Here is a 27,255-nt window from a genome sequence, read left to right as displayed (position 1 = left end):
CCGGCCCAGACTCCCCAAACGTTGTGAAAGCAACTCTTTCCCCCCACCCCAACACCTCGGAAAATACGGTATTTAAAAACATAAAGCACCAAGAAATTTACTTACCACATTATCGGTACATGAACTCCATTCTTCTCTTTGTTTCCTAAGATACACTTAAAATAATGACAATCCATATTTGAAAACCCCGCCAAGAAACTAGTGCTGCGCTTGCGCAGTAGGCTGCTGCACCTGCGCAGTGCTGCAAAGGCAGCATTTCAGCTGCCTTCAGCCCCGCTTTAAATTGATGGTTTCAGGCAGCGCTGACGGCACGTGGGCTGCACAGACCTTCAAGGGTTACAAGCGCTGCGGATGAAAGGCACGGAGAATTATGCCTACCTAAGAGATCGATCTCTTGGATAGGCATAATTCTCCCATGTCTTTACTATTTATATTTAGTAATTACCATTTTATAATTTTAGTCAGGGTAGGCAGATCCTACCTTGCCGACCCTGACGGCACGTGCCTGGTTGACAGCCATGCAGGTTGCTGTGGAAATGAGAGAAAACCACTGGAACACTGCATGTTCTGGGGTGCAGACAACATCACCACTGAGGTGCACAGTACACGGATGCTGTGACCTGTCTGCCAAAGCACAGCACTGGGAATTTAATATAAGAGTTCAGCAGGACCCCAAAGGCTGAATATAAAAACGCATCACACTTTGTTATTAGGCACACAAACATGACCACGAGGGGCAGAGTGATGCATCTAGCAGTGTCCTGGCCTTGGGGTCTGTCTGCAGTGAGTTTGCACATTCTCCTTGCAACCACGTGGATTTCTTCCATATGTTCCATTTACATCCCAAAAATGTGCAGGCTGATTAATTAGTCAGAGTCATAGAGTCAACCAGCGTGGAAACAGACCTTTCAGCCCACCATCTGCACGAGTGCCACCTGCCTGTGTTTGGCCCATATTCATCTAAACCTATCTTATCCTGTCAATGTACCTATTCAAATGTTACACAAAAAAGCTGGAGAAACTCAGCGGGTGCAGCAGCATCTATGGAGCGAAGGAAATAGGCAACATTTCGGGCCGAAACCCTTCTTCAGACCTATTCAAATGTCTTACATGTTGTGATAGGACCCGTTTCAACCACCGCTTCTGGCAGCTCGTTCCATATACTCATCACCCTCTGTGTTAAAAGATTGTCCCTCAGGTTCATATAAAATGTTTCCCCTCTCACCTACAAACTATGTCCGCTGGTTCTCGATTCCCCCACTCTGGATCTTATGCACCTCAATTAGATCACCTCTCATCCTCCTGCACTGTATCGGAATAACATGCTTGTGATGCCCAACCTCGCCCTATAGCTCAGGCCCTGGCAACATCCTCGTAAATACTCTCTGCACTCTTTCCAGTCTAACATAACCTTTCCTATAGCAGGGTGACCAAAACTGAACACAATACTCCAAATGTGGCCTCATCAACATCTTGTATAAACTGTAATATAACTGCTCAACTTCTATACTCGTTACCCTGACTGATAAAGGCCATTGTGCCCAAAGCCTTCTTGACCGTCCTATGATGTCACTTTCAAGAAACAATATACCTGCACGCCTAGATCCCTCTGCTCTACAACACTCCCGAGGGTCTGACAATTAACTGTGAAGGTCCTGCCCTGGTTTGACTTCCCAAAATGCAAAACTTCACACTTATCTGCATTAAACTACATTAACCATTCCTCAGCCCACTTGTGCAACTGATCGAGATTCTGCTATAATTGGCCTCTGTAAATTCCCCCTAGTTTGTAGGTGAGTGGTAAAATCTGGGGGGAGTTGCTGAGAATGTGGGAAGAACAAAAAAAAAGGGATTGACGCAGGATTAGTGCAAATTAGTAGATGTCCCTCAATGGGGGTTTGATGACCTGAAGGGTCCATTTCTGAGCTGCATCTCTCTTTAACTATAGTGTTAAAGTGCAATGTTAACTATAGTGTTAAAGTGCATTTCCCAGGGTCTGGATCGAGCAGCTAGAGATGCATATCTTGCTGTAGTACAGGAGCTTTGTATGATCGCTGATGGACTCGAGTATGTTCATCGTAGAAAATGAATGACTCCCATTCTAAAGCAACATTTGTGTTCTCGGAAAATGAAAGAATAATGTTTTTATAGCCAAAGGAACGGGGTGCTGATTGTGGATGATCAGCCATGCTCACATTGAATGGCGGGTGCTGGCTCGAAGGGCCGAATGGTCTACACGTGCACCTATTGTCTATTGTCTATAAAATTATATTGCATTATCAAAAACAGATCAGCCACAATTGAATGGCAGAGTAGACTCGATGGGCTGAATGACTCTACATCTAGATCATATGATCTTATAATACAGAGAAAAGCAAGAGGACAGGAAGCATCATTTGTCTAAATATATTTAGCGATAGAAACGTAGAGCAAACACATTTGCCTCCCTTTGAGAAAATAGCTTTGCACAGTAATAAAGTAGCAGTTACTCACATGATCATTTAAACATAGAACAGTGCAACACAGGAACATGCCCTTCAGCCAACAATATGCATGCCAAACATAATGCCAAGTTAAACATAATCTCCTCTGCCTGCAAGTGATCCAGATCCCTCCATTCTGTGCATATTCATGTGCCTATCAAAGAGCCACTTAAATGCCCCTGTCAGTGGGTTTCGGGCATCCAAAACCTTGCCCCTCACATCTCCTTTAAACCTTTCCCTTCACGCCTTAAAAGCCCTGCTCTCTAGTCTTTGACATTTTCACCCTGGGGGGGAATTTTTTTTTCTCTCTACACTATCTATGCATCTCATACTTTTATAATCCTCTACCAGGTCACGCCTCAGCCTCCAACAGTCCTAGAGTTGGACTACCACATACTATTTCAGGAAAACCTCTTGGATACACCAAACAAATTCTGCCCCATCCAAGCCTATTGCACTGAGTATGTTTCAGACAATAGTGGGGAAGTTAAAGTCAGCCACTACATCCCTATTTTTTTTTCACCCTTCTGTAATCCATCCATCCAAGTAATTCAAATTAATCAAGTTTAACTGCAAATTAGAAATGTAGAGCTATAAATTAAACAGGTACTTTCAAACTGTGTGACTGCATTGAGATGAGGCTATCCTCACAATTCACATTACCACTTAGGTAGGAGGGAACTGCAAATGCTGGTTTACACTGAAGATAGACACAAAATGCTGGAGCAACTCAGCGAGACAGGCAGCATCTCTGGAGAGAAGGAATGGGTGACGTTTCAGGTCGAGACCCATCTGCAAACCTTGTGAAGAAGGGTCTCGACCCGAAACGCCATCCATTCCTGTTTTCCAGAGATGTTGCCTGTCTCAATGTGTCACACATTACCACTTGCTTAATCTCGGATATCAAATGACAATACTTTTTCAATGACTGGAAGTGTTAGTATTTTACTCGGGGAATCATTTCTCTCTAACCTCTAACAAAAAAAGAATGACTTGTCAGTGTATGAGCTTCCACTGCTCTTACCGTTTTACAAGGATGGAAACAGGTCATTTCAGCTTTATTGCCAACATGAATCACCAACTCTGAACAAACATGGTCTATCCAAATCACATTTTAAATATTTACATGACCTAAAAGATAAGGAAATCCTGAAACCAAATTCAATTTTCATCAGCTTGGACAATATTCTTCTATGGTATCAATAATTCCACTGAACCACAGGTGATTTAATAACATTAGAAAATAATGGCTATTTTTAAGCTTGGCCAAATTTATATTTAAATAATTTTTTGAATTCAGTAATATGAACTGCAAATAGGATTCAGCATTCATTATGGGGAGAGAGCAGGGAACATGGTATTGAGATAGATGATCGGGCATTATTGTTCTGAATGGCAGAACAAGCTGAAAGAACAAAATGGCCTACTCTTGCTCCTAGGTTTCTTTGCAAACCACAATTTGCAGCTCAATCTTTTTGCAGCCTTTTGGTCCATCAACAACATTGCTCTACCATAACCTGCAACCTCCTTGCACGTACACATATTTGTATTACCCGAGTTACTCAAATAGTCTAAAAGAGCTGAATCTATTTATTCTAAAGTGCTGCAGACTTCGAGATAATAGACTCCGGGTTATAAAACACTGAGATTAGGCTATTGCTCAGTTATAGATTATTCCGGTTTAATAGATTGTACCAGGAAGGGACGTGCAAACTCACTATGTAACACAAGGAATTTGCCAGACGTTTGATGGATCATCTTTTCCTCATCAGGTAGAGTTTTTGGAATCAGTTGTCAACAAGTGCAGTATGCTGACACCCTGCATGCCTTCAAGGGGTAAATTGCAACATTGAGAGCATTTGGTGTATTAACAGGACACGAGCCAAGTGATCCCTCAGATGTTTTTCATTGCCTGACCTCTCCTCTTGCGACCAAATGAATGCATTCTTCTGATGAACAGCAAACCATTCCATACTCTTAGCACCCCAAAATAATTCCATCTTAGTTACAGAAATTAGAAAATACCAGACCTTGGGTCCCTGTCACACGGGAGGCCTGGTTCCCCAACGAAACCCGTTCCACAACGCAATATTCCACCACTCACACATAGCCCCCACGGGAGGCCTGGTCCCCCATCGCAACCCGTTCCACAACGCAATATTCCACCACTCACCCGTTCCACCAACACAACCCGTTTCCACCACTCATCTATTCCCACAATGCAACCCGTTCCAACGCAAAATCCCACCACTCACCCATAGCCCCCAACTGCGCAAACGTGGCTCATTTCCCCTCATCCCCCAGCACTCCCTCCCCTTCCTCTTCAGCCTCCCTCTTCTTTACCCTCTCCTCCTCTCCTCCCCCCCACTTCCTCCCTCACGTCTCCCTCCCTCTCCTTTTCCCTACCCTCAGTGACTCCCTCCCTCCTTCCATAACTCCTCCCCCAACCCTACCCCCCTGCTATCCCTCTATCTCTTTAAATAACATTAAACAACAACCCTCTCCTCGTCCCCTCCCCCAATCCCTCCCTCTCCTTACAACAATGAACAAATCTCTCATTGCACTGGCAGTCCTGTCTTTGTTAGCAATGTAACAGTGGAGCACTGCTGCCGGGCAGTTTATGTAAATGAGATCCCATTGTGACATCATAGCTGTAACTGCCACTGCAACTTCAAGTCATTTTTCTCAAAGTGGGGTTTTGTAAACTTGTAAAATATAACATCAATCTGAACGACACCACACCACAGGACCATGGTGAGAAAGGCGGTCCATCGTGTACGGCTTTGGCGTAATTCAGGGCATGATTCAGGGCATGAATCACAGACACGCAAGCACACAGACGCACACACACACACACACGATGAGAGTTTTAGTAATATTTATTATTATTACTAGACCAAGTGCAACCCGTTGGGTCCCTGTCACACGAGAGGCCTGGTCCCCCAACGCAACCCGTTCCCCTCATGCAATATTCCACCACTCACCCATTCCCCCAACGCAACCCGTTAACCCCACTCACCCATAACTCCCAACTGCACAGCCGCAGCTCATTTCCCCTGATCCCCCAGCACTCCCTCTCCCTCATCACCCTCCCTCTTCTTTCCCCTCTCCTCCTCCCCTCCCCCACTCCCTCATCCTCCCCCTCCCCCTCTCCTTTCCCCTAACCTCAGTCACTCCCTCCCTCCCCCCCCATAACCCCTCTCCCCTCTCTACCCCTCATCTCCCCCTATTAAACAACAATCCTCTCCTCAACCCCTCCCCCACTCTCCTTACAACAGTGTTACAAATGTCTCATTGGACTGGGAGTCCTGTTTTTGTCAACATTGTCCATGACCCTTATCCCCTCCCTATCCTAAGTTTGACCCGTTGAGCCTCATTCCCCCAACGCAATATTCCGGTCCGGAGCTGCGGGAGCCCCGCGGGAGGAGGAGAGAGGAGCGCGGCTGCGGACCCAATCTATGCCTGTGTCCATGTCTTTATGCAGCTGCGCTCAGGGCCTGGGGCTGTGCTTCGGACGGGCTACGGGGAAGCTGGTTGCATCTCCCTCTCCCTTCACCCTCCCTCGGCTGGTTGTCTCTCCCTCTCCCTCCCCCTCCTGCGGCTCTGCACGCGCGGCATTTTAAAATAACTGAGTCAGTCCGTGACTTTTTGAGGTTGAAATCTTGATCCACGGGAGGGGGAGGGATGAGCGCAGCTCCAGGCACAGTGATATTAAGTGTCTGTGACAAGCGTGCTTTTATCGGGGTCAGCGAGTTTTTTTCTTCTAATGAGATCCCATTTTGACGTCATAGCTGTAACTACCACTGCACATGGTTATTGTTCTCAAAGCGGGGTTGAGTAAAGATTAAAATGTGAATAACTTGTAAAATATAACACCAATCAGAACAAAATTTGATACAACACACCACAGGACAACGATTGGTAAGGTGGTGCAAAAATTGTAGCGCAATCGTGTACCATTTTGGCATAGCTCAGGCCATGAAAAGCAAGCAAATAAGCACGCAAACTCGCACAGTGAGAGTGAGAGTGAGAGTGAGAGATATTAAGTATTCTGAGCAGCTATTAAATATGATGGAATCTGGGTGGTTGCACCAGAAGACACTGCATTTGGACCCTCAGACCAAAAACTCCCCAGACGAAATTCTACAAGTGTTGTCTTATGTTAATATAGTACAACATTTATAGGTAAGAATCATCAACTCTAATCTCTCAAAACAATGTACAGAATAATGATATGAGAGACATGGTCTCGATCGGAAAAGCCCAATGATATTTAATATTAGACTTCACAAACTGAATGACTGCAACATTTAGGACAATAAATCTTTCAGATTGAGAGGTTCATGGGTAATAAGATTGACGTTTTCAAGAAATTAAGGAGGATGTACAAGATAAATTGAAAAAAAATCTTTTGTTGTACAACGTGGGAAAATGAAGGCCAGGGCTTTCCACCAGAAGAAAGTGCTATTAATATTCCATCAATCGTTACTTTTAAATGCAAAAGTGATAGAATATTGAAAACCAAAGGTTTAAAGGTGAAAGGAAAAAAGTGGGTAAAAGGGTGCTGCTTGTGACAGCTAATGACATCAGTGAATGAAGTTGGACAAAAATGCTGGAGAAACTCAAGTGAGGCAGCATCTATGGAGTGAAGGAATAGGTGACGTTTCGGGTCGAGACCCTTCTTCAGACTGATGTGGAGGTGGGGAAGAAGAAAGGAAGAGGCAGAGACAGTAGGCTGTGGGAGAGCTGGGAAGGGGAGGGGAAGGAGGCAGAAAGCAAGAACTACCTGAAATTGGAGAAGTCAATGTTCATACTGCTGGGGTGTAAACAAAATATGAGGTGCTGCTCCTCCAATTTGCGGTGGGACTCACTCTGGCCATTGAGGAGACCCAGGACAGAAAGGTCAGATTCAGAATGGGAGGGGGTGTGACATGTTAGAAGGGGCTTAATGATCTATTGTTCCTATTAAGGACCATTTCTCAGCTACAGTTTATCATGTTATTTAGTGACCGTATGTCCATTTTTTCCCTACTATTATTGGTAACATTCAGTAACACGTATAAAGCTGCATTAACTAAAGAAACATTTATCATTATTAAGTGCTAAGTGAAAAGAAACAAAATAAACTTGACCACTTTGACATCAAATTAAATGTTTTCCTCTTAAACAGAATATATTTCAAAATGTACTTAGTGATTTGCTCTCATTTGCAAATGTAATTCTTCTGTAATTATAATCACCAACAATCAGAACAGGTAAATTACTTACTAGTCAATAGGCAGTGACATTTCCATTCGAGAGGAGCATTCTGCTATGTTGAAAGCACATGAAATGAACTGACAGATACAATAAAAGCCAATAGAAAACTAAACAACTGCAAAGATCTTGACTTTTAAGGGGCTGTCCCACTTGGGCGACCTAATCCGCGAGTTCTGGCGAGTTTGCCCTCGACTCATACTCGCAGCATGGTCGACACGAGGTCGTAGGAGGTCTTTGTAACTCACCTTCATGCTCGAGAGTAGTCCCCGTGTACTCGAGGCCTCAGCTAGGTCGTGGCGTTTTTTTCACAACGTTGAAAAATGCCCGCGAGTAAAAAAAGGATACTTTTTTTACTCGTAGGTTTAGTCGTAGTGGGTCGGCATCTTAGTCGTAGGTAATCGAGGGTAGTCGAAGGTAATCGTAGTCTTCATCATAGTCGAAGGGAGGTTGAAGGAGATCGAAGGAGGTTGTCTTCACTCTCCACTATTCGGTGTCCAATTTTCCCGTAGCTAGTCGAAGTTAGTCTTCAACATCGGCGAAGGAGGTCTTCTACATAATCGAAGGAGGTCTTTAACATGACATTTTTTCAAACTCTCCTAAACTCTTCTAAACTCACCAATTAGGTGGCCCAAGTGGGACAGCCCCATTAGGGATATTGAGCATGCAGATTAATTCTTGATTTGGCGATAAGGAAGAGAAGCAGATTTTCATTCAAAGTAGTTTGATGTTGGGCAGAAGAAGCGAGATGTGCCCATGTAGTGTGATGAGCAAAATACAGTGAGGTCCAGGAAAGGTCCAACTGTGAAGCAGTAGGGAAGACATCCAGAGGCTTCCGGTTTCCGGTTCCAGCGCTGTGTACATGTGTACATGGCGGCTAGCTAACAGACGATCGTCTTTTCCTTTATTTTCACATTCATATTGATTTTGGGCTTTTTTTGGTTAGTTAATTAGTTTATTGCAGCACGTTGAGATGGGGGAAACTTTTATCTGTTTCCTCGTTGGGGAGATACTATTTCACCGTGTCTCTGCAATGCAACAACTAGGGGTTGGTCTCTTTGTTGTCTACACCAAGGATCAACTGCTGGAGCTCCAACCACCCCGACTGGCTGGCTTCACCAGGGTTACATCAGAAATCCACCAAGGAACTGAGGGGGAAATACAGGGCATGCCGGTTGGGAGTAAAAGGATGTGCGGAGAGAAGGAGGTACAAGTTGTCTACCATCGCAATGGAGAATATGAGATCGCTGGCTAATAAGATGGACGAGCTAGCTGTACTAGTGAGGACCCAGAGGGATTATCATGATAGCAGTGTGATGTGATTAATGGAGACATGGCTCCACAAGGAGATCCTTGAGTCCAACGCGAGTGTGGACGGCTTTCAGACTGTTTGGTTGGACAGGGACTGCTGTGAGAGTGGCAAGTGTAAAGGAAGGGGACTTGCTAATCTCGTTCACAACAAATGTGCAACCCTGGTCACATCGTCGTTAAGGAGCGTGTGTGTAGCCCGGACACCGAACTGAAGGTTGTGGGTCTCCGTCCATATTATATGCCCAGGGAATTCTCACACGCCACTGTGGTGGCTGTTCACATTCCTCCGTCCGTCAACCCTCTGCGCGTGTGTGACGTCATCCACACAGTCACCGCGAGACTCCAGGCATGGGACACGAGTGCATTCATCGTTATTTCGGGGGATTTCAACCACGTGACTTTGGACGTTACCCTACCCATTTTCACTCAGTTTGTTGACTGTCCCACCAGGCATATGAAACACTGGGCCTGCTGTATGGGCCAATGTTAAAGAGGCGTACAGCTCCATAGCCCTTCCGCCTCTGGGAAGATCCGACCACAACCTGGTTTACCTCCTATAAGCCAATGGTCCAGAGGCTGCCTGTGACCACAAGGTCAGCGAGGAGGTGGTCGCAGGAAGCCTGTGACGCTCTACAGGGCTGTTTTTATGTCACAGACGCACTCTGTGGTCCTCATGGAGAGAACATTGATGGACTCACGGACTGTGCTACCATCTGTGTGGATGACGTTGTCTCAGAGAAAACCGCACACCTTTTCCCCAACAACGTGCCCTGCGTCACCAGTGACATAAAGGCCCTTCTCAACCAGAAGATGCCGAGCGCCTGCAGGAATGGTGACAGGGAGGAGGTGAAACTGGTGCAGAAAGACCTCAAGGCGAGACTGAGGCAGGGCAAGGACGACTACAGGAGGAAGCTGGAGCTGAAACTTCAGCGGAACAACACGAGGGATGTTTGGGCCACTATGAAGAGCATAGACACAAAATGCTGGAGTAACTCAACAGGAAAGACAGCATAAGGATAAAGGGGAAATCCTTTAAAACCGAGATGAGAAGAACTTTTTTCACACAGAGAGTGGTGAATCTCTGGAACTCTCTGCCACAGAGGGTAATTGAGGCCAGTTCATTGGCTATATTTAAGAGGAGTTAGATGTGGCCCTTGTGGCTAAGGGGATCAGGGGGTATGGAGAGAAGGCAGGTACGGGATACTGAGTTGGATGATCAGCCATGATCATATTGAATGGCGTTGCAGGCTCGAAGGGCCGAATGGCCTACTCCTGCACCTAATTTCTATGTTTCTATGTTTCTATGAAAGACAGCATCTCTGAAGAGAAGGAATGGGTGACGTTTTGTGCCGGGACCCTTCTTCAGTCTCGGCCCGAAACGTCACCCATTCATTTTCTCCAGAGATGCTGCCAGTCCCGCTGAATTACTCCAACATTTTGTGTCTATCGTCAATTTAAAGCCAGCATCTGTAGTTCCTTCCTACACAGTATGAAGAGCATTACAGGCTACAAGAAGATCAGTGGCCTGTTTCTTTAAACAATTTGATGGTGGGGCCTCTGCCAACTCTCTTCCCTGCTCCATGACAAACTCTCCCCCTCAACTCCCCTGGTTCACTTCCTCTGACCTTTCTTTGTCGCACCTCACCATCAAGGCTGAGCATGTGAGAAAGGAGCTGAGCAGACTCTGCCCAGGTCCCGATGGTGTCAACCCCAGGGTACTCAAGGCATGTACCAGCCAGTTGTGCGGAGTACTCCAGCATATCTTCAACCTGAGCCTGGAGAGGATTCCTGTGATGTGGAAGAGGTCAAGTCCCAGCTCCTCCAATGACTACAGACCAGTGGCACTGTGACTTCACACATCATTAAGTCCCTGGAGAGGCTGGTGCTCACTCACCTGCGACCCCTGGTTAAACACTACCTGGACCCCCTGCAATTCGCTAACCAAACAAAGATGGGGGGTGAGGATGCCATTATCCACCTGCTCCATTATTCCTATGCTCACCTGGATAAGCCGGGGAGCATTGTGAGAGTCGTGTTTTTTAACTTCTCCAATGCCTTTAACACGATCCGGCCTGCACTGCAAGGGAGCAAACTGATGAAGATGCGGGTGGATGCTCCATTGGTGTCCTGGATCACCAACTATCTGACTGGACGACCACAATATGTCAGGCTACAGAACTGTGTCTCATCACGGTAGCAACAACACAGGGGCTCCACAGGGGACGGTCCTCTTTCCCTTCCTGTTCACCATTAACACCTCGGACTTCAGATATAACCTGGACTCCTGCCAACTGCGGAAGTTTTCAGATGTCTCTGCGATTGTGGGCTGCATCAGTGAGGGGAGGGAAGCTGAATACAGAGGTGTAGTCAATGACCTTGTTCAGTGGTGTGGGCTGAATCATCTGCAGCTCAACACTGACAAGACTAAGGAGTTAGGAGAGGAACACGCCTGTCCCCTGTTTCCATCAATGGTGTGGATGTGCAGTTTACCAGGGAGCACAAATACCTTGGAGTGTACCTGGACAGTAAACTGGACTGGTCCAGGAACGCTGAGCCCTGTACAAGAAGCGACAGAGCCGGCTGTACTTTGTGAGAAGGCTCCTTCAATGCCTGCGGTAAGATGCTGCAGATATTCTACCAATCGGTGGTAGCCAGTGCCATCTTCTTCGCTGACATGTGCTGCGTGAAGGCCGCGAACACCAATTGGATTTTAAAAACTCATCAGGAAGGTTGGCCCCGTCCTGGGGCTGGAGTTGGATTCATGGAAGGTGGGCTTGGAGGGGAGGATGCTCCTCAAACTGCAGAGCATCCTAGACAATACAGCTCACCCCCTCCACAACACACTGGCCAACCTGAGGAGTGCCTTCAGCAACAGACTGGATCTACCAAGATGCCGTACAGAACACCACAGGAGATCCTTCTTCCCTGTGGCTATCAAACTGTGCAACTCCCCTTTCTGCCATGGGGTAGACCGACTCCCCTCTCCCCCATCCCCCTCCCTTCCCGCCCCTATCTTTGCACATCCCCAATCCTTTCCACTCGTCCCTTTAATTTCATGTTTCATGTATGTTGTGTTTCATGATTGCTGGCAGATCAATTTCCCTCCTGTTATAAATAAAGTTCTATCGTATCGTATCCGACAGCTGCAATGAAACTTCCAGGCATCAAACCAATTATCTTAAATTCATAATAACCTAACAAGCTGAATTGAAAAACAGTGATGAAAAGCAACACCTATAGTTCTGTAGCAGATGACAGGTCCAACTTTATTTATAGACAAACAGAAAGATAAACTTAGCACTGTTCTACCACCAATCCCCAACAGCAGTGAATTCAAGACACATGCATTCAGCTGGACAGCTTGGTTAGGATTTTTTTAATCATTCTGCATAAGAACCATTCAAGATTACATATTAAAAAATAACTGAAATATTTCAGTATCTTTATAGCTTGACAAATAAATAGCTGTAATGGAAGCAAACAAGCATGTCACAGAAAACAAATACTTCTGAATATTGTTACATGGTTCAGCAACATAACAGCATGCCAGGCTTTAGTCATTAGTCTTAAACAGTCTTTCTGTTCAGGCTACAAAACTGAGCATTTGTCAAGAGCTGTCAATGCCAATTTGAAAAAGTACAAGTGTTCCAAAGGAAAAAAACAATTAAATATAAGGTAGACGGAAAGACACTGACATACTGACATTAAACAATTCACACCACCTTCAAACTGTAGATTTTTGTCTTACCTCCATATTTATTCCAAGTCACTACTGGAAATCAATGAGAATAAGACAAATATATGAGCAGAAAACAGTCCTTACAATTAACTAGCTTTACATCAAAACTGTGCTGCAATTTGCAGTGAAAAATGTTCCCCTGATGAACGGCAAAAGCATTTGCAGAGAACAGGATAGCCATCAAAGAACAAATGCCTGCGTCAAAACCACCTTAGCTATTCTCAATCCTGTCAACACAATATTAAGCACACATTGAAAAGAGGAATTAGCGAACACGACACTTTTTTTTAAACTGAGCCACAAAATCATGCAGTTGAGGGTAAATCGCCTTAGTAACCATCAATAATGACAGCATTCCGCACACAAGAAATAATACACTGCTTTTGCAAAGGTTGATTTTTTTTTTCACTCAATAAAATAGCTTCAGCATGCACTAAACAAAACCCAAGGCACCAATCAAATTGATCCTACTAGAACTGACTGTTTACAATGATACTGAGTCAGTCACACACAGAAACAGGCTCATTAGCCCAAATAGTCCATGCCCACCAGTATACCCATCCAGGCTCGTCATTTTTTATCTGTGCTTGACTTATGTCTCTTTAAATCTGTCCTATCCATCTACCTGTCTAAATGTTCCTTAAATGTGTTATTGAATCTGCCTCAACCACTTCCAGTGGCAGCTTTTGGATTTATTTCACTGTGTAAAAACATTGCCCATCAGGTTGCTATGCAATCATTCCCCTCTCACCCTAAACCAATACCCTCTGGTCCTTCATTGAAAAAAAACTGTGCATTCACCCAACCTATAGCCTGTGTGGCTTCATACACCTCTATAAGATCTCCAACACTTCAAGGAATAAAGTCTTAGCCTGCCCAACCCCTCTCAATAATTCATTCCCTTGGGCCCCACCATCATTCTTGTAAATCTTTTCCGCGTTCTTTCCATCTCAATGGCATCTTTCCCATTACAGGGTGACCAAAACTGAACACAATATTCCAACTGTAATATAATCCTAGTTTCTAAACTCATGGCCCTTACTGATCAAGGCCAGCATGTCAAAATCCATCTCCAATACCCTGCGCAACATCAAGTCACCACTTTCACAGAGCTATGAATTGGTATTCCGTGATCCATCTGTCCCAGAACATTCCCCAGGACTTTACTGTTCATTCTGTAAATCCTACCTTGGTTTGGTTTCGCAAAATACAACACTGCAGACTTATCTGAATTAAAAAAACGATTTCCAATGTACTTAAGGGCCTGTCCCACTTGGGCGTCATTTGCGCATCATAATTTACGCGTCACGACGCACGACATGCATGGCGTGCATTACGCGCGCATGGTGCACGGTCGCGCGCGGCACCCTAGGATTTTGGGATTCACAAAATCTTTGCGCGCCCAAGTGGGACAGGCCCTTTAGGTACACATAACAAAAATAACTATTGAACCATTAAAGTTAATTTCCATCCCTTGGCCCTCTTATCCAGCTGATCAAGATCTGGCTGTAATTTGTGATAACCTTCACTGTCTACTCCACCACCTGTTTTACTGTCACTTGCCAACTTGCCAACCATGCCGTGCACATTCGCATTTAATCGTTGATATAGATGACAAGTAACAATGGGCCCAGTGCCAACCCGAGGCACACCACTCGCCACCAGTTTCCACTCCGAGAAACAACCTTCTGCCATCACCCTCTTCTTCCTACCCTCAAGCCAAACACTGGTGCAAGTAGAACAGAACAATTATTTTTTAAATACTCAATTTACTTTATATAAGATTGTAATTCAAGGGTAAAAGTTACAAATATACAAGTCGATGCAAATTAAAAAAAATACTTGCAATTATGTTAAATAATATTACGTATTTTATACCAAAAATATAAAGGAGCACTATAACTTCAGAGACTTAACAAGAAAGGGAGATAGGGATTGTTCCTGGGTGTAGAAAAGAACTACAGATGATGGTTTATACCAGGGGTCTCCAAACTATGGCCCGTGGGCCGCATTCGGCCCGCCACGAGATTTTATCCGGCCCGCGCGCGGCAAGCTCTTAACACGTTCCGTGCGGCGGGCTATTTAGCGGGTTCTGTGATTGCGCGGGAACTTACACGTCCATTTGCCGTAGGCTATCAAGTTGAGGGGTCGTGTGCAGCTGCTGACAGGCTACCGTCGATGGCCCCGGGGAGACTGAAGTTTGGTGACAGCGGTGGCCCCAGTGAGTGGGTGGGTGGGTGTGAGTGTGGTGTGTGTGTGTGTGTGTGTGTGTGTGTGTGTGTGTGTGTGTGTGTGTGTGTGTGTGTGTGTGTGTGTGTGTGTGTGTGTGTGTGTGTGTGTGTGTGTGTGTGTGTGTGTGTGTGTGTGTGTGTGTGTGTGTGTGAGTGAGCATGTGAGTGAGCGTGTGAGCGAGCGTGCTTGCGTGCTTGCGGGCCGTGGGAGTCAGTGGGATTATAGTGGATGCCGGTCAGAAGTCTATCACTTGCGATGGAGATAGTGAGGTCAAGAAATGGTAGGGAAGTGTCGGAAATGGTCCAGATATATTTGAGTGCCGGATGGAAGTTAGTGGTGAAGCGGATAAAGTCAGTCAGTTGTGTGTGGGTGCAGGAGGTAGCACCAATGAAATCGTCGATGTAGCAGAGGTAGAGGTCGCGGATAGGGCCCTGGTACATCTCGAACAAGGATTGTTTGACATACCCTACAAAGAGGTAGGCATAGCTGGGGCCCATGTGCGTGCCAATAGCTACGCCTTGTGTGTGGAGGAAATGGGAGGAGTCAAACAAAATGTTATTAAGGGTAAGGAGCAGCTCCGCTAGGCGGAGAGTATCTGCAGACAGGGATTGGTTGGTTCCCCGGTCGAGGAAGAACCGGAGGGCTTTGAGAACCTCCTGGTGGAAGATGGAGGTGTGGAGTGTCAGGGGGCAGGCAACCGGAGTGGATGAAGTCAGTGATGGTGCTAGAGATAGTGGCCTGGTGCTCGTCTGTGGGGTCATGGTCCAGGGGTAAGTAGGAGGAGGTGTCCGAGAGTAAAGGAGGAGCAGGACCTCATATTCCGCTTGGGCAGTTTGCACCCTAACGGCATAAACATTGACTTCTCCAATTTCCGGTAGCCCTTGCTGTCTCCTCCCCTTATCAGCTCTCCCTCAGCTCTTTGGCTCCTCCTCTTCCTTTCTCCTTTCTTCTCCCCCCCACCCTACAGCAGCCTGAAGAAGGGTTTTGGTCCGAAACGTTGCCTATTTCCTTCGCTCCATAGATGCTGCTGCACCCGCTGAGTTTCTCCAACACTTTTGTCCACCTGCGATTTTCTAGCATCTGCCGTTCCTTCTTAAACATATCTCCTTTAAACATTTCCTCATCAACTTAAAGGTGTGCTCTGGGGAAAAAAGTTCTCACTGTCTTTCCTATCTATGCCGCTAATAATGATATCAAGTTCTATCGGGTCTTCTCTCAGCCTACGATGCTCGAGAGAAAACAAACCAAATGCGTCCAACCTCCCCTTACAGCTAGTACCCTCTTAATCCAAGCAACGTTCTGGTTAACCTATTCTGCACCCTCTCCGAAGCCCCCATATCCTTCCTGTAACAAAGCAACCAGAACTGCACACAATACTTCAAATGTAGCATAACTAAAGTTTTAACATTTCCTCCTCACAGAGGCAATTCTTGCTACATGCTCAGTGACCTTTTCTATTCCCTCTATTACCATGACGGTGCACCCAGACACTGCTCCAACAAACCATACCGCCGTCATTGGACAATGAACGGGGAACGACAACTCAGAGTATGGGAAGGAGATTGACATTCTGGTTGAATGGTGCCAGAACAATCTTGCTCTCAGAATTGGCAAATCTAAGGATTTGATTGCAGACTTCAAGGAGGGAAAGTTGAGGATGAAGCTGAAGGATGATGGTGAAGCTTCAAGCTCTTGGAAGTAAATATCTGATCATCTGTCCTGGGCCTAGCACATTGACACAAGATTACTCACCAATGCCTCTACTCACATATAAATTGATGAGAATCAGAATGTCACCAAATACTCTAACTTCCATAGCTGTATGGTGGAGAGCACATTGATTGATTGCATCAGTTTGGTTGGGGAAATCGAACAACACTCAAGAATGCTTCCAATCACTTGCCTTCACGTTATCGAGGGTAACCCTACCTCAGGCACAAACCACAGCAGACAATGCAGTACCATATGCTAGTTTATAGTTAATGAGTAACGGTGTATTGTATATTTAGTGTTGTTGTTGGCCAGATCTCAACAGTGACAAGACAGAATACAGTAAGGAGATAGAGAGCTTAATAAAAAGGCATCGACAACTACCTCTCTCAATATCAACAAAACAAAGGAGCCAGACATCAAGCACAAAGCATGTGAAGTACATGCTCCAGTGCACATCAATTTGCTGAAGTGGAAGTAGTCGAGAGCTTCAAGTTCTAAGATCTCACCAAAAATGTGTCCTGGTTCAAACGCAGAGGGTCCCTGACCAAGAAAGCACACTAGTGCCTGAACTTCCTCAGAAGACAAAGGAAATTCAGCATGTCTCAAATGACATGTCTGTTTATATAGAGACAAAATGCTGGATTATTTCAGCGGGACAGGCAGCATTTCTGGAGAGAAGGAGTGGGTGACGTTTTGGGTAAAGATCCTTCTTCATGATATTCATCATATCCTTCTTCAGCATAATTGATCATGAAAAAGGGTCTCGCCCCAAAACGTCACCCATTCCTTCTCTCCAGAGATGCTGCCTGTCCCGCTGAGTTACTTTGGCATTTCGTGTCTACGTTCGGTTTGAACCAGCAGTTTCTTCCTCCCCATTTCTAAAGATACACCATAAATAGCAACTCATCAAACTGCTTTTCAGCTTGGTTTGGTAACTGCTCTGCCCAGGAACAGGTCCCTTGACTGATCAGCGTGGCCATCTGCGTGTGGAACTACAGGAAATGGGTGAGATTTTTAACCAATATTTTCACTGTGGAGAAGATCATGGAAGCTGAGGAAGAGGCAACTGAGTTTTAAGGTGTTGGACTAAATACAACTTACCAAAGAGATATTAGTGGTCTTCCAGTACTTTAAGGTGTGTAATTCCCAAGGGCCTGAACAAGTGCATACTCAGGCCTTGCAGGAAGCTAGGGAAGAAATTGTAGAGGCCCTTGAAGAGATATTTCCATTCTTTAGTCACAGGTGAACGCCTCGAAAACTGGAAGATGGCTAATGCCGGTGAAAATGGCACCAGCACTGGGCACGGTACTGGGGGGGGGGATCCTGAGGAACAGGATTTACCAGCATTTGGATAGACAAGAACTGATTAGGGATTGTCAGCACAGCTTTGTGCATGGGGAAATCAGGTCTCACAAATATGTTAACAGTTTTAAGAAGAGGTAGCAAAGAGGATGCTCCAGGGAAGGGAATGGACATCGTCTATACGGACTTTAACAAGGCTTTTTACAAGGTTCCGCCGCATGGCTAGCTAATCTGGCAGATTAAGCTGCGTGGGATGTAACGAGGGCCAACAAATTATTGGCTTCACGGTCAGGAGCAGAGGGCGATGGTGGCAGGTTATTCATTCAGAGACCTGACTAGTAGCGTTTTCAAGAATCAATGCTGAGCCCACTGTTGTTTGTCATTTAAGTGACCCGCATGGATGAAAATGTACAAGGCATGGCTAGTAAATTTGCATATAACAATAAAATAAGTGGTATCATGGACAGTGAAGGTAATCAATAATTAGTGGTATTTTGCTGAGCTAGGGTAAGTGGGCCAAGGAATGGCAAATAGTGAATCATTTAGTTAAGTTGCACTGTGGAAAATTAAACCAGGGTACAACCTTCAAAGTGAACATCATGGGTAGACAGGGTGGTGAAGGCAAGGTGTGGCACACTGGCCTTCATTAGTCAGATTACCAAGTGTAGGAATGGATGTTATGTAGCAGTTGCACAAGACACTGGTGAGGCCACACTTGGAGTATTGTGCATTATTTTGGTTATCCTGATATTGGAAAGAGTCAAGCTGGAATGAGTACAAAGAAGTTTTACGAAAATGCTGCCAGGATCGAGGGCCCAATTTATAAGGGGAAGTAGGAGAGGCCAGGACTTTATTCCTTAAGGCATAGGTGACTGACGCATGGTCTTACAGAGGTGTACAAAATCATGAGGACCATAGATAAGGTGAATGTAGTTTTTTTCTCCAGGGAATGACAATCAAAAAACAGTCCGTATAGGTTTAAGGCGAGAGGTATAAGATTTAATAATGGACCCGAGGGGCAACATCTTGATGCAGAGGGTCGCACATGTATGTAATGAGGTGCCAGAGGAAGAGGCAGGTAAAATAGTAACATTTAAAGCCATTTAGATGGGCACATGGATATCAACGGTTGGGAAGGATATAGGCCAAATGCAGGCAAATGGGCATGGCTTAGATGGTCATCTAGGTCAGCCCAGAGTTGCACCAAAGTGCTTGCTTCCGTGCTGCATAACACAGTTTTCTTCCTGGACGGTAGGAGGCTGAGAGGTGACCTAGGAGGGATTTAAACTCACATGGGGCATAAATAAGGTGAATAGCCACACAATTCTTTCCCCAGGACAGGAGAATCCAAAACGAAAGAGCATTGGTTTAAGATTTAAAAGGGACTGAAGAGGCAAATGTTTCCACAGGTTAGTGTAGGCAAGTGGGTCTAGCTTAGTTAGACAATATGGTGGCTATGGACGAATTGAGAAGAGTCTGTTTCTGTACTCTATGATCTGTGTTTAAAAAGACACTATTAAAGACTCAAAGCTCAAAGGTATAGTAAATAATGAGGAAGGCATATAGAAGATTAGTCTTTATTTTAGGAGTAATAATAGTCCAATTAGGGGAAATCATGATATAAATGTCCAGCACATTGGCATTACCACTCCTGGGATATGGCATAAAATGTTGGTCGTTATGTTACCTTGGAAGCAGATGCAGAGCAAATTCACTTGATTTAATTCCTGGGATAGCCTCATTTAAAAAAGGCAATTTTATTGAAACATCATACTGACATGGCAAATGCTGTGATGATCCCCCAATGAAGGAATCTTGAAACAGGGCACATAATGTCAGAATAAAAGAATGCCCAGTTACGACTGTGGTGAGGATAATTTTCTTCTGGAGTGTTGTGAATACCTGAAATTGTCTGAGATAACTGCTGATGCAGTTATTCCATTTTATCAAGGAAGCAATAGACTTTTCAACTTAATGGAGAGCAAGGATCAGATTTACATTAGTTTATTGCCATATACACCCAGGGTGTAAATATGCTCCTTGTTCCCATGAAGCTCATAAACAGTTTATGAGTGTTTCCGTAAACAAGGGTGCCAACCTGTGACATGGGTGGCCAAATTTGAAAGTTATTAAATCATAATGAAAAACCACAGCATTATAAATTGGCATACCTATGATTTTTTTGAGCTAATTTGTGATCAAAATCGACCAAAACTTGACCACAATTTAATACTTTCAAAATTTGAAAAGAAAACGAGAGATAAAAAATATTTATTGAATTGAATTGAATTGAATTGAATTGAATTCCTTTATTGTCATTCAGACCTTATGGTCTGAACAAAATTTCGTGCCTGCAGTCATACATACAATCATACAATAATAAACAACACTAAACACAAATTAACATCCACCACAGTGTATCCTCCAAGCACCTCCTCACTGTGGAGGCAAAAATCTTAGGGCTGCAGTCTCTTCCCTCCTCTTCTCCCTCTGCGCTGAGGCGATACCCCACCGGGCGATGGTAAATCAGTCCCCGCGGCTCACCCAACCCCGCAAACGGGCCGGCTCAAACACCGCGGCCCGGGGTGGTCGAAGCTGCCGCCCTCCAGTCCAGCGGACGCTGCCGCTGGCCCGCGGCTGAACCCCGGACTCAGGTCATAGCCGCCAGAACGCCGTCCCAGCCACCGGAGCACCGTTCCAGCCCAGAGCCGGATCGCCCTCACGTGAGTGCCGTTCCTCCCTCGAGCTGGGCCGCTCCGACAGGAGCGCCATTCCACCCTCGAGCTGGGCCGCTCCGACGGGAGCGCCATTCCACCCTCAGGATGGGCCGATCCGACGGGAGCGCCACAGCCCCTCACGGGAGAGTCCCAGCCTCGCGCCAGGCCGCCCTCATGGGAGCGTCACAGCCCCTCACGGGAGCACCGTTCCAGCCCCGAGCTGGGCCTCCCTCAAGGAAGCGAGCCCAGGGTGAGTCCTGACTGGCTGCCTCCGGAATCTCGAGGTCGCCAGTTCCGCCATTAGGCCTCAGCGCAGACGGAGGCAGAGAAGGGGGATACGACAAAAAAGTCGCATTCCCCCGAAGGGAGGGACAGCAAGCCCCGTTTCAACCCCCCCACCCCCACATAAACACAACCTAAAAACCAAAAACTTAACTAGACAAAACGAAAAAAAAACAACACAAAAAAGTAAAGACAAACGGACTGCAGGCGAGCCGCAGCCGTTCACCAGCGCCGCCACGTCCGGAAGGAATATTATAAGACATATGGGACACTTACTGATTTCTAAGCTCCCTTACAAAATGTCGGCACCTAACCCAGCACGAGGCCCGTAGTTCACACCATTATAATCACGTTGTTTGAATTTTTTTTTTTTTAATCGGGACGAGTGTAAAATAAAAACCTCCGTTATAGCATCGACAACATTACTCAATGGGAGGGACCACAGAATGAGACATCAGTAAAATAGGTGAGCAAACTAGATTTTTATTTCATGATTTTAAGTTCTATTCATTATTAAGTATTTCAATGGAAAGCTTAAACATAAAAAAAAATAAACACTAAAAAGAAACAATAGATATAAAAATGGTTACTCTGCTTTTAATTCACACAATTCACACGTGACCAAATGGATACTGCTACTCACGTTCTGCTGCAAAAACTTGGTGCATCAGAAAACCATCTTATCAGGTGATAAATGATAAAAAATCATAAGCTTGATTAGAATTTGGCCTATATAATTATTTAATGTCAAAATTAAATGAATATTTTTGGTAAAAATCAGCCCAAGGATTTGATGAAATTCTGCTTGAAAAATGTCAAAAAAAAAAGGCAAGAAAACACAGGGACATATCTGATATTTTTCTTTGTAAAAACAGATTTATTTATTTTTGCTTCATCTCATTATTTTGGCTCTACACAATGATCTGCACAACTTAAAATCCAGGCTATGAAACAATGGGAATATTACAGAAAAAACAGGTAAATAACCTGGAAGTTTGGAGACTTTCAGTTTCACTACTGAGTGCTGTATTTATGGAAATGCTCATATACTACAGCAGTGAATGCAAAACAGCAGAATGGTACAAGATTGCAGTATAAAGAGAAATTAAGTACAATAATTGAATAATAGATCATACGACTGCACCTCCTGGAAACGGGTGTGAAAGAAGAGATTTGCTCAGCAGTCTGACAACAGTGGGGAAGAAGCTGTTCTTCTGTATGGACGTCCTAGTTCTCAAGCCTCTGCTTCTGGTCATGGAAGATAGAAGATTAAAGGGAATGGTCAGGGTGGCAGGCATCGTTGGCGATACTTCCAGCTGGATGCTCTTGAAAAGGAGGCGCAGTCGTCTTTCTTACAGTTTGGCTTTCTTCCCAACCAATTGTTCAAGCACTTTTGATTGCAACATGCGCCTTAATTTAGTTCAACAAAGAAACTGGCAAGTTACTAAAGAACCGTGTAGGTGAACTGGATGGAAGTGAAGAGCCAGTGATGGATCAGGCTGTGTTCTCCAGTCTTTGCAGGCTCAGGTAGTCTCGAACAGAGTAGCTGCTATACTTGGCACATCTGTACAAGTTCGCGAGAATCCTCTTGGACATGTGGAATTGTCTTAGGGACTTAAAAAAAGGTAAGTAAGCTTATGTGCTTTCTTGAACACCACATTAGTGTGACGTGACCAGGTTAGGTTGTTGAAGATATGGATACCTGGGAATTTGAAGCTGTTGACCATCTCTACCGTAGCTCCGTTGATGAAGACAGGGTTATTTTCATCCCCTTGCTCTCTTAGGTCAACAACAAACTCGTTCATCTTTCTAAATTAAGGGGTAGGGTGTTCTGACACCACAACGCATCTCAATCTCTTCCCTTCATCTCATTGTTGTTGTTGAACCAGAAAAAGAGCGTTTAAGCCAGTGACCAGGTTCATGACGATCACACTGAATGGCAGAGGCCACCACCAACCATTGCATGTAGCCCAGCTTTGTGAACATCAGATCTTTCACTGGCTTTCAGTCCGAAGCATACTACCGTAGAACATATCAATATCTCCAGTCAATCTCCTCAGGACCAAAATATACCTCCCCATTTATGACAGATTGCATACTCCAATTTTATATTCATATGTAGCTCCTTCTTTAAAAAAAGCAAAAAAACTATAACCTGTAGGTATTGTTAGCAAGCCCAGCATTGATTATCCATCCCCAGTTTCCCATGGGAAGATAGTGGTGAACCTTGAACCACTGCATGACTTTTAAAAAATTTGTGTTGCCATTTTTCATCTTATCGTTTAGTATTTCCTCTTTAATTGTGGATTCCAAAATTGTATTTACAACATACCTTAAGCTAGCTGTCCTGATTAACCAAGTCAACACTAACACTTAAAAAAAAAGTATTATGTAATCTATCCTCAGATCAACACAGCACAGGTCAAGAAATTCCTTCCACTAAATATTTCCCATGTCAGTTTTATCAATTTGAAAACACTGCCATCAGCTGGGAAAGGCTATGAATGATTGAACAACTAATCTTTAATAAAATTATTAGTTTGTTCACACCCTCTCCCATTCAAACCCAATGATACCCAATCTATAGATCAGATTAAAAGAAACTTATGAAAATAGCATTTCAAAGCCACATGTTTCTGTCAACAACCAACAATACTGCCCTACCACCCAGCCCCCTGGTTTCCCCCCAACATCATCAACTAACAAAGTACACATGCTCATCAAAAACTGCATCCCCAAGTATTATAAAAGTTTGTATGGTGTCCATGATTCTATAGAATTAAAATTAAAAAGTGCACGCCACCACAGCTCTCTAGCCACATTCAGTACATTTACACCAACCTCCACTGACTGCCCACAGACTTCCTCACAGACAGCCGACATCATCGCTCCCTACAAATAGCAAGAAAACGAATGGCAATATTTTTACAGTTAGAAAACAAATACGATAACAAAAACTTCAGAGGGAATAATAAGTAAAAATTCTCAGTGGCTGGCACTAATATATTAAAAATGGCTTAAAGTATTACAATTCTTCAATTCCATGTGCTTAGCATTTTCCAAACATGTACATATGTAACTTTAAAAATTATTAATGTTTGGAAGAGAATAAACTTTCATGTAACATTTCTTGCAATTCTCACTGATATAATGTACTCCCACAACATCTTTGACTGCAATTTTTTTATTGCAATTGAGTACTATACTTAAATAAGTGAAATTAAATATTTTTCTTGCTCTCATCACTAATAATAATTGTCACATATGCAGCACATGACACCACCCTTATCACAGCGATAGACATTTAAAAAAATGAAGTGAGAATCTATGTCAAAGTTTTCTCAGTAGTCACCAAAAAGCAGAAAGCTCTATATCCATGCACACCAATTGCTCCACATGCTTCCACCACCGTGCACAGATAAGCAAAAGATGAGGCAGAAGCAGAACAAGCAGGATAGTCAGAGCACAAGAGAATCAAGCATTGCAGAAGTCCAGAGTTTATAGGAAGCCAGAACAAGAGCAGCAACAGAGGGCCGTTTCCCCATTATAAGCTACCAACCAGATCAACATAATGACTTGTCTACAAAATGCCAAACACACCCATGTTCAGCCATGAAATAATAACCAAAATTCAAATCTAATAAATAGTACACAATCACAGAGAAGCCCAGACCCATATCTTATATTCAATTGCCAAAATTTAATGATTGTTCAGAAAGCTCTCATTAAATCTACTTGTATGCAGTATTGTACGCAAACACTTCAATATCATTGAATTATACTTGGATTATACCAATTATCATCAGCTATTATGCTATATTATCGGCCTTGGCTTGAATAAAATTAATTGTCATTCCCAGACTCAACTGTGATATTTCTTTAATGGTAACAAAATGTGCGCAAGATTTTTTAAATCTATTGCTGCATCTAATTCACAGAATTTATTTTGTTGCTTATTACCTTTTGTCTGTTCACTTTTCTCTCAGACAAAATGCAATATATGGCAGATATTCATTCAGTGCAAATGTGTTTGCATACCTCACACAATACATTTATCTCAGCTTTCCCTTTAATATTTCAACAGTTTTGAAAGGATGGACATGATCCAAAAGCACACTGCATTGTGCTTCATATCAGTGTTTAATTTCTTCGGTTTTTAAGTACAATTGAACTCACTTTTCTTTTACAGTCTTTTCCTTTAAATACTGCACTTTTGTTTAACACCCATTGCAAATCAAAATATTAGCAATGGAAACGGAAGGACAAAAAATAAAATTTATTTTACATTTTTTTGAAACTACAAAGTTGACGTTTCAAGTTAGGAAGAGGTACATCAAACAAAAATTCTAACCTGCATCTCTTGGAGAGAAATCTGTGGTCACGGGTGCTAAACATGTGTCTATATCTACCTCCCCAAATTTCATTTTGTTCAATGAAACTAGAAATGTGCATCTCAAAGGGCTGCCAAAATGCATGTATTGTCTTAGCACTGGTGACTAGACAAATGCCATCATCTTTGGTCTCCTTAGATGACAGGTAAACAGTGCAGTACAGCACGTCAAGGCTAGTGTCGAGTCTGGCCAATGACTGATTATTTTCAGCTTGAAATGATTCCTTTCTAATCACAGTGCAATAGACGATGAGTTTACTATCGATCTATTGGCATCCCTAATACTAGCTATCACAATCGCAAGCTGTCAGTAACTAGTAACAATTTGCAATACCTGTCCTTCCAGCATGTCGCGTTGTGATGTGACACGTTCCTGCTCAGTGCTGTTTGTTCTCCTGATAGAGATTGTGTGAGCTTTTCGTTTCTGTTTCACCTGCCGTGCAGTTGCACTGCTTCCACTTTCAACAGGCATCACTTCCTGGCGATTTCTTCACCTGGTCCCCTGCAAAGATTTAACAAGTTATTATGGGTCATAGTTCCATCCCCCTGGATAAAAAACAACACACACTTAAAAGTTATAGCATCATACTGGACAAAAGATAAGAGCCTCTACTGAAATCTGTAATTTATTCTAAATATCTTTCTTTCAATGACAGGTTATCCCAAAGGAATCCACAGCCATGCAAGAACCTTTTTGCAATGTCATTGGAGATAAGGTCATTCTACTTGCAAACATAACAAACAGCAATAAAAAATACAATTGTTTTTGTGGTGCAAATAGAGGGATAAATGTCGGACATAACTCTAAGCAAAATTCCACATTGTTCACATCACAAAATTGAAATCGGATGAGTCATAGAGACAAACAGCATGGAAACAGGTCCTTCAGCCCAACTTGCCCACACCGGCCAACATGTCCCAGCTACACTAGTCCCACCTGCCTGTGTTTGGCCCATATCGCTCTAAACCTGTCCTATCCATGTACCTGTCTAATTGTTTCTTAAATGTTGCGATAGACCCTGCCTCAACTGCCTCCTATGGCTGCTCGTTCTGTACACCCACCGTGTACAGAAATTGTGTGAAATTGTCGCCCCTCACATTCCTATTAAATCTTTTTTCCTACACCTTAAAACTGACGAGTTCTCCATACCTGCAAAGACAGAAATGGACTTTGCAAACATTATTGGAACAGATGACAATTGGAACTTTACAGCCCATTATAAATGCTGCACTACAGCATGAATCTCCATCAGATGCTAAAGTCAAAACTATAGTAACATCAAAATTATAAGCAGTTAAATAAGAGGTGGGAATTAATAAGCTTTGGCTTCTTCCTGCTCCTTTTCGGACACATACGATTCATTTATTTATAGATATTGTTTATGCCACTTTATAAATATTCTTGGTTTTTTTTTTTGGTTTTTTTGTTTGCTGTTTCATATTTGTTTTTTATTTTTTAGTCTGTTCGAAATAAAGGATTTTATTATTATTATTATTAAAAGAAAAGTGAATCTAGAATATGATTTTATATGCAATTTTGACCATTTGAAATATTCTCATAGCTTTATTCAATGGCTGGCAAACAAATATTAATTGACGGCATTGTGTTTAAGTTAATGGATTGGTATGCAAAGGCCTGGACCATTGATCCCAAGACACGAGTTTGAATTTCACCACAGCTGCGAGGGGAATTTAAATTCAAGTAATGAAATACATCTGGAATAAATTGCTAATTTCTGTAATTGCAATCACAAAACTAAGGGTGAAATAAAAAATGTCTCATCTACAAGGGTCACACGTGTTTGGATTTCTCTTCTCCAAAGCATATTA

The 27,255-nt window shown here is 43.7% G+C and overlaps 1 protein-coding gene across 2 annotated transcripts in view; it reads right to left on the bottom strand.

Annotated features, from left to right (window-relative positions):
• wdr37 (WD repeat domain 37) overlaps window positions 1–27,255 on the bottom strand; it is a 128,281-nt gene that overhangs the window by 78,433 nt on the left and 22,593 nt on the right. Inside the window, exons 2-3 of one of the 2 annotated variants that reach the window (XM_055664787.1) lie at window positions 25,760–25,927; window positions 23,877–23,927 (exon numbers count right to left, since the gene is read on the bottom strand). In XM_055664787.1, coding sequence (XP_055520762.1) covers window positions 23,877–23,927; window positions 25,760–25,897 — 189 coding nt within the window. In that variant the 5' untranslated portion in view covers window positions 25,898–25,927. The remainder of the gene's footprint in view (window positions 1–23,876; window positions 23,928–25,759; window positions 25,928–27,255) is intronic. The other variant, XM_055664795.1, reaches the window with a different exon arrangement.

Source organism: Leucoraja erinacea, chromosome 2 (genome assembly GCF_028641065.1).
Source record: "Leucoraja erinacea ecotype New England chromosome 2, Leri_hhj_1, whole genome shotgun sequence".
Taxonomy (NCBI): domain Eukaryota; kingdom Metazoa; phylum Chordata; class Chondrichthyes; order Rajiformes; family Rajidae; genus Leucoraja; species Leucoraja erinaceus.
This window is presented reverse-complemented; position numbering and strand designations above follow the sequence as displayed.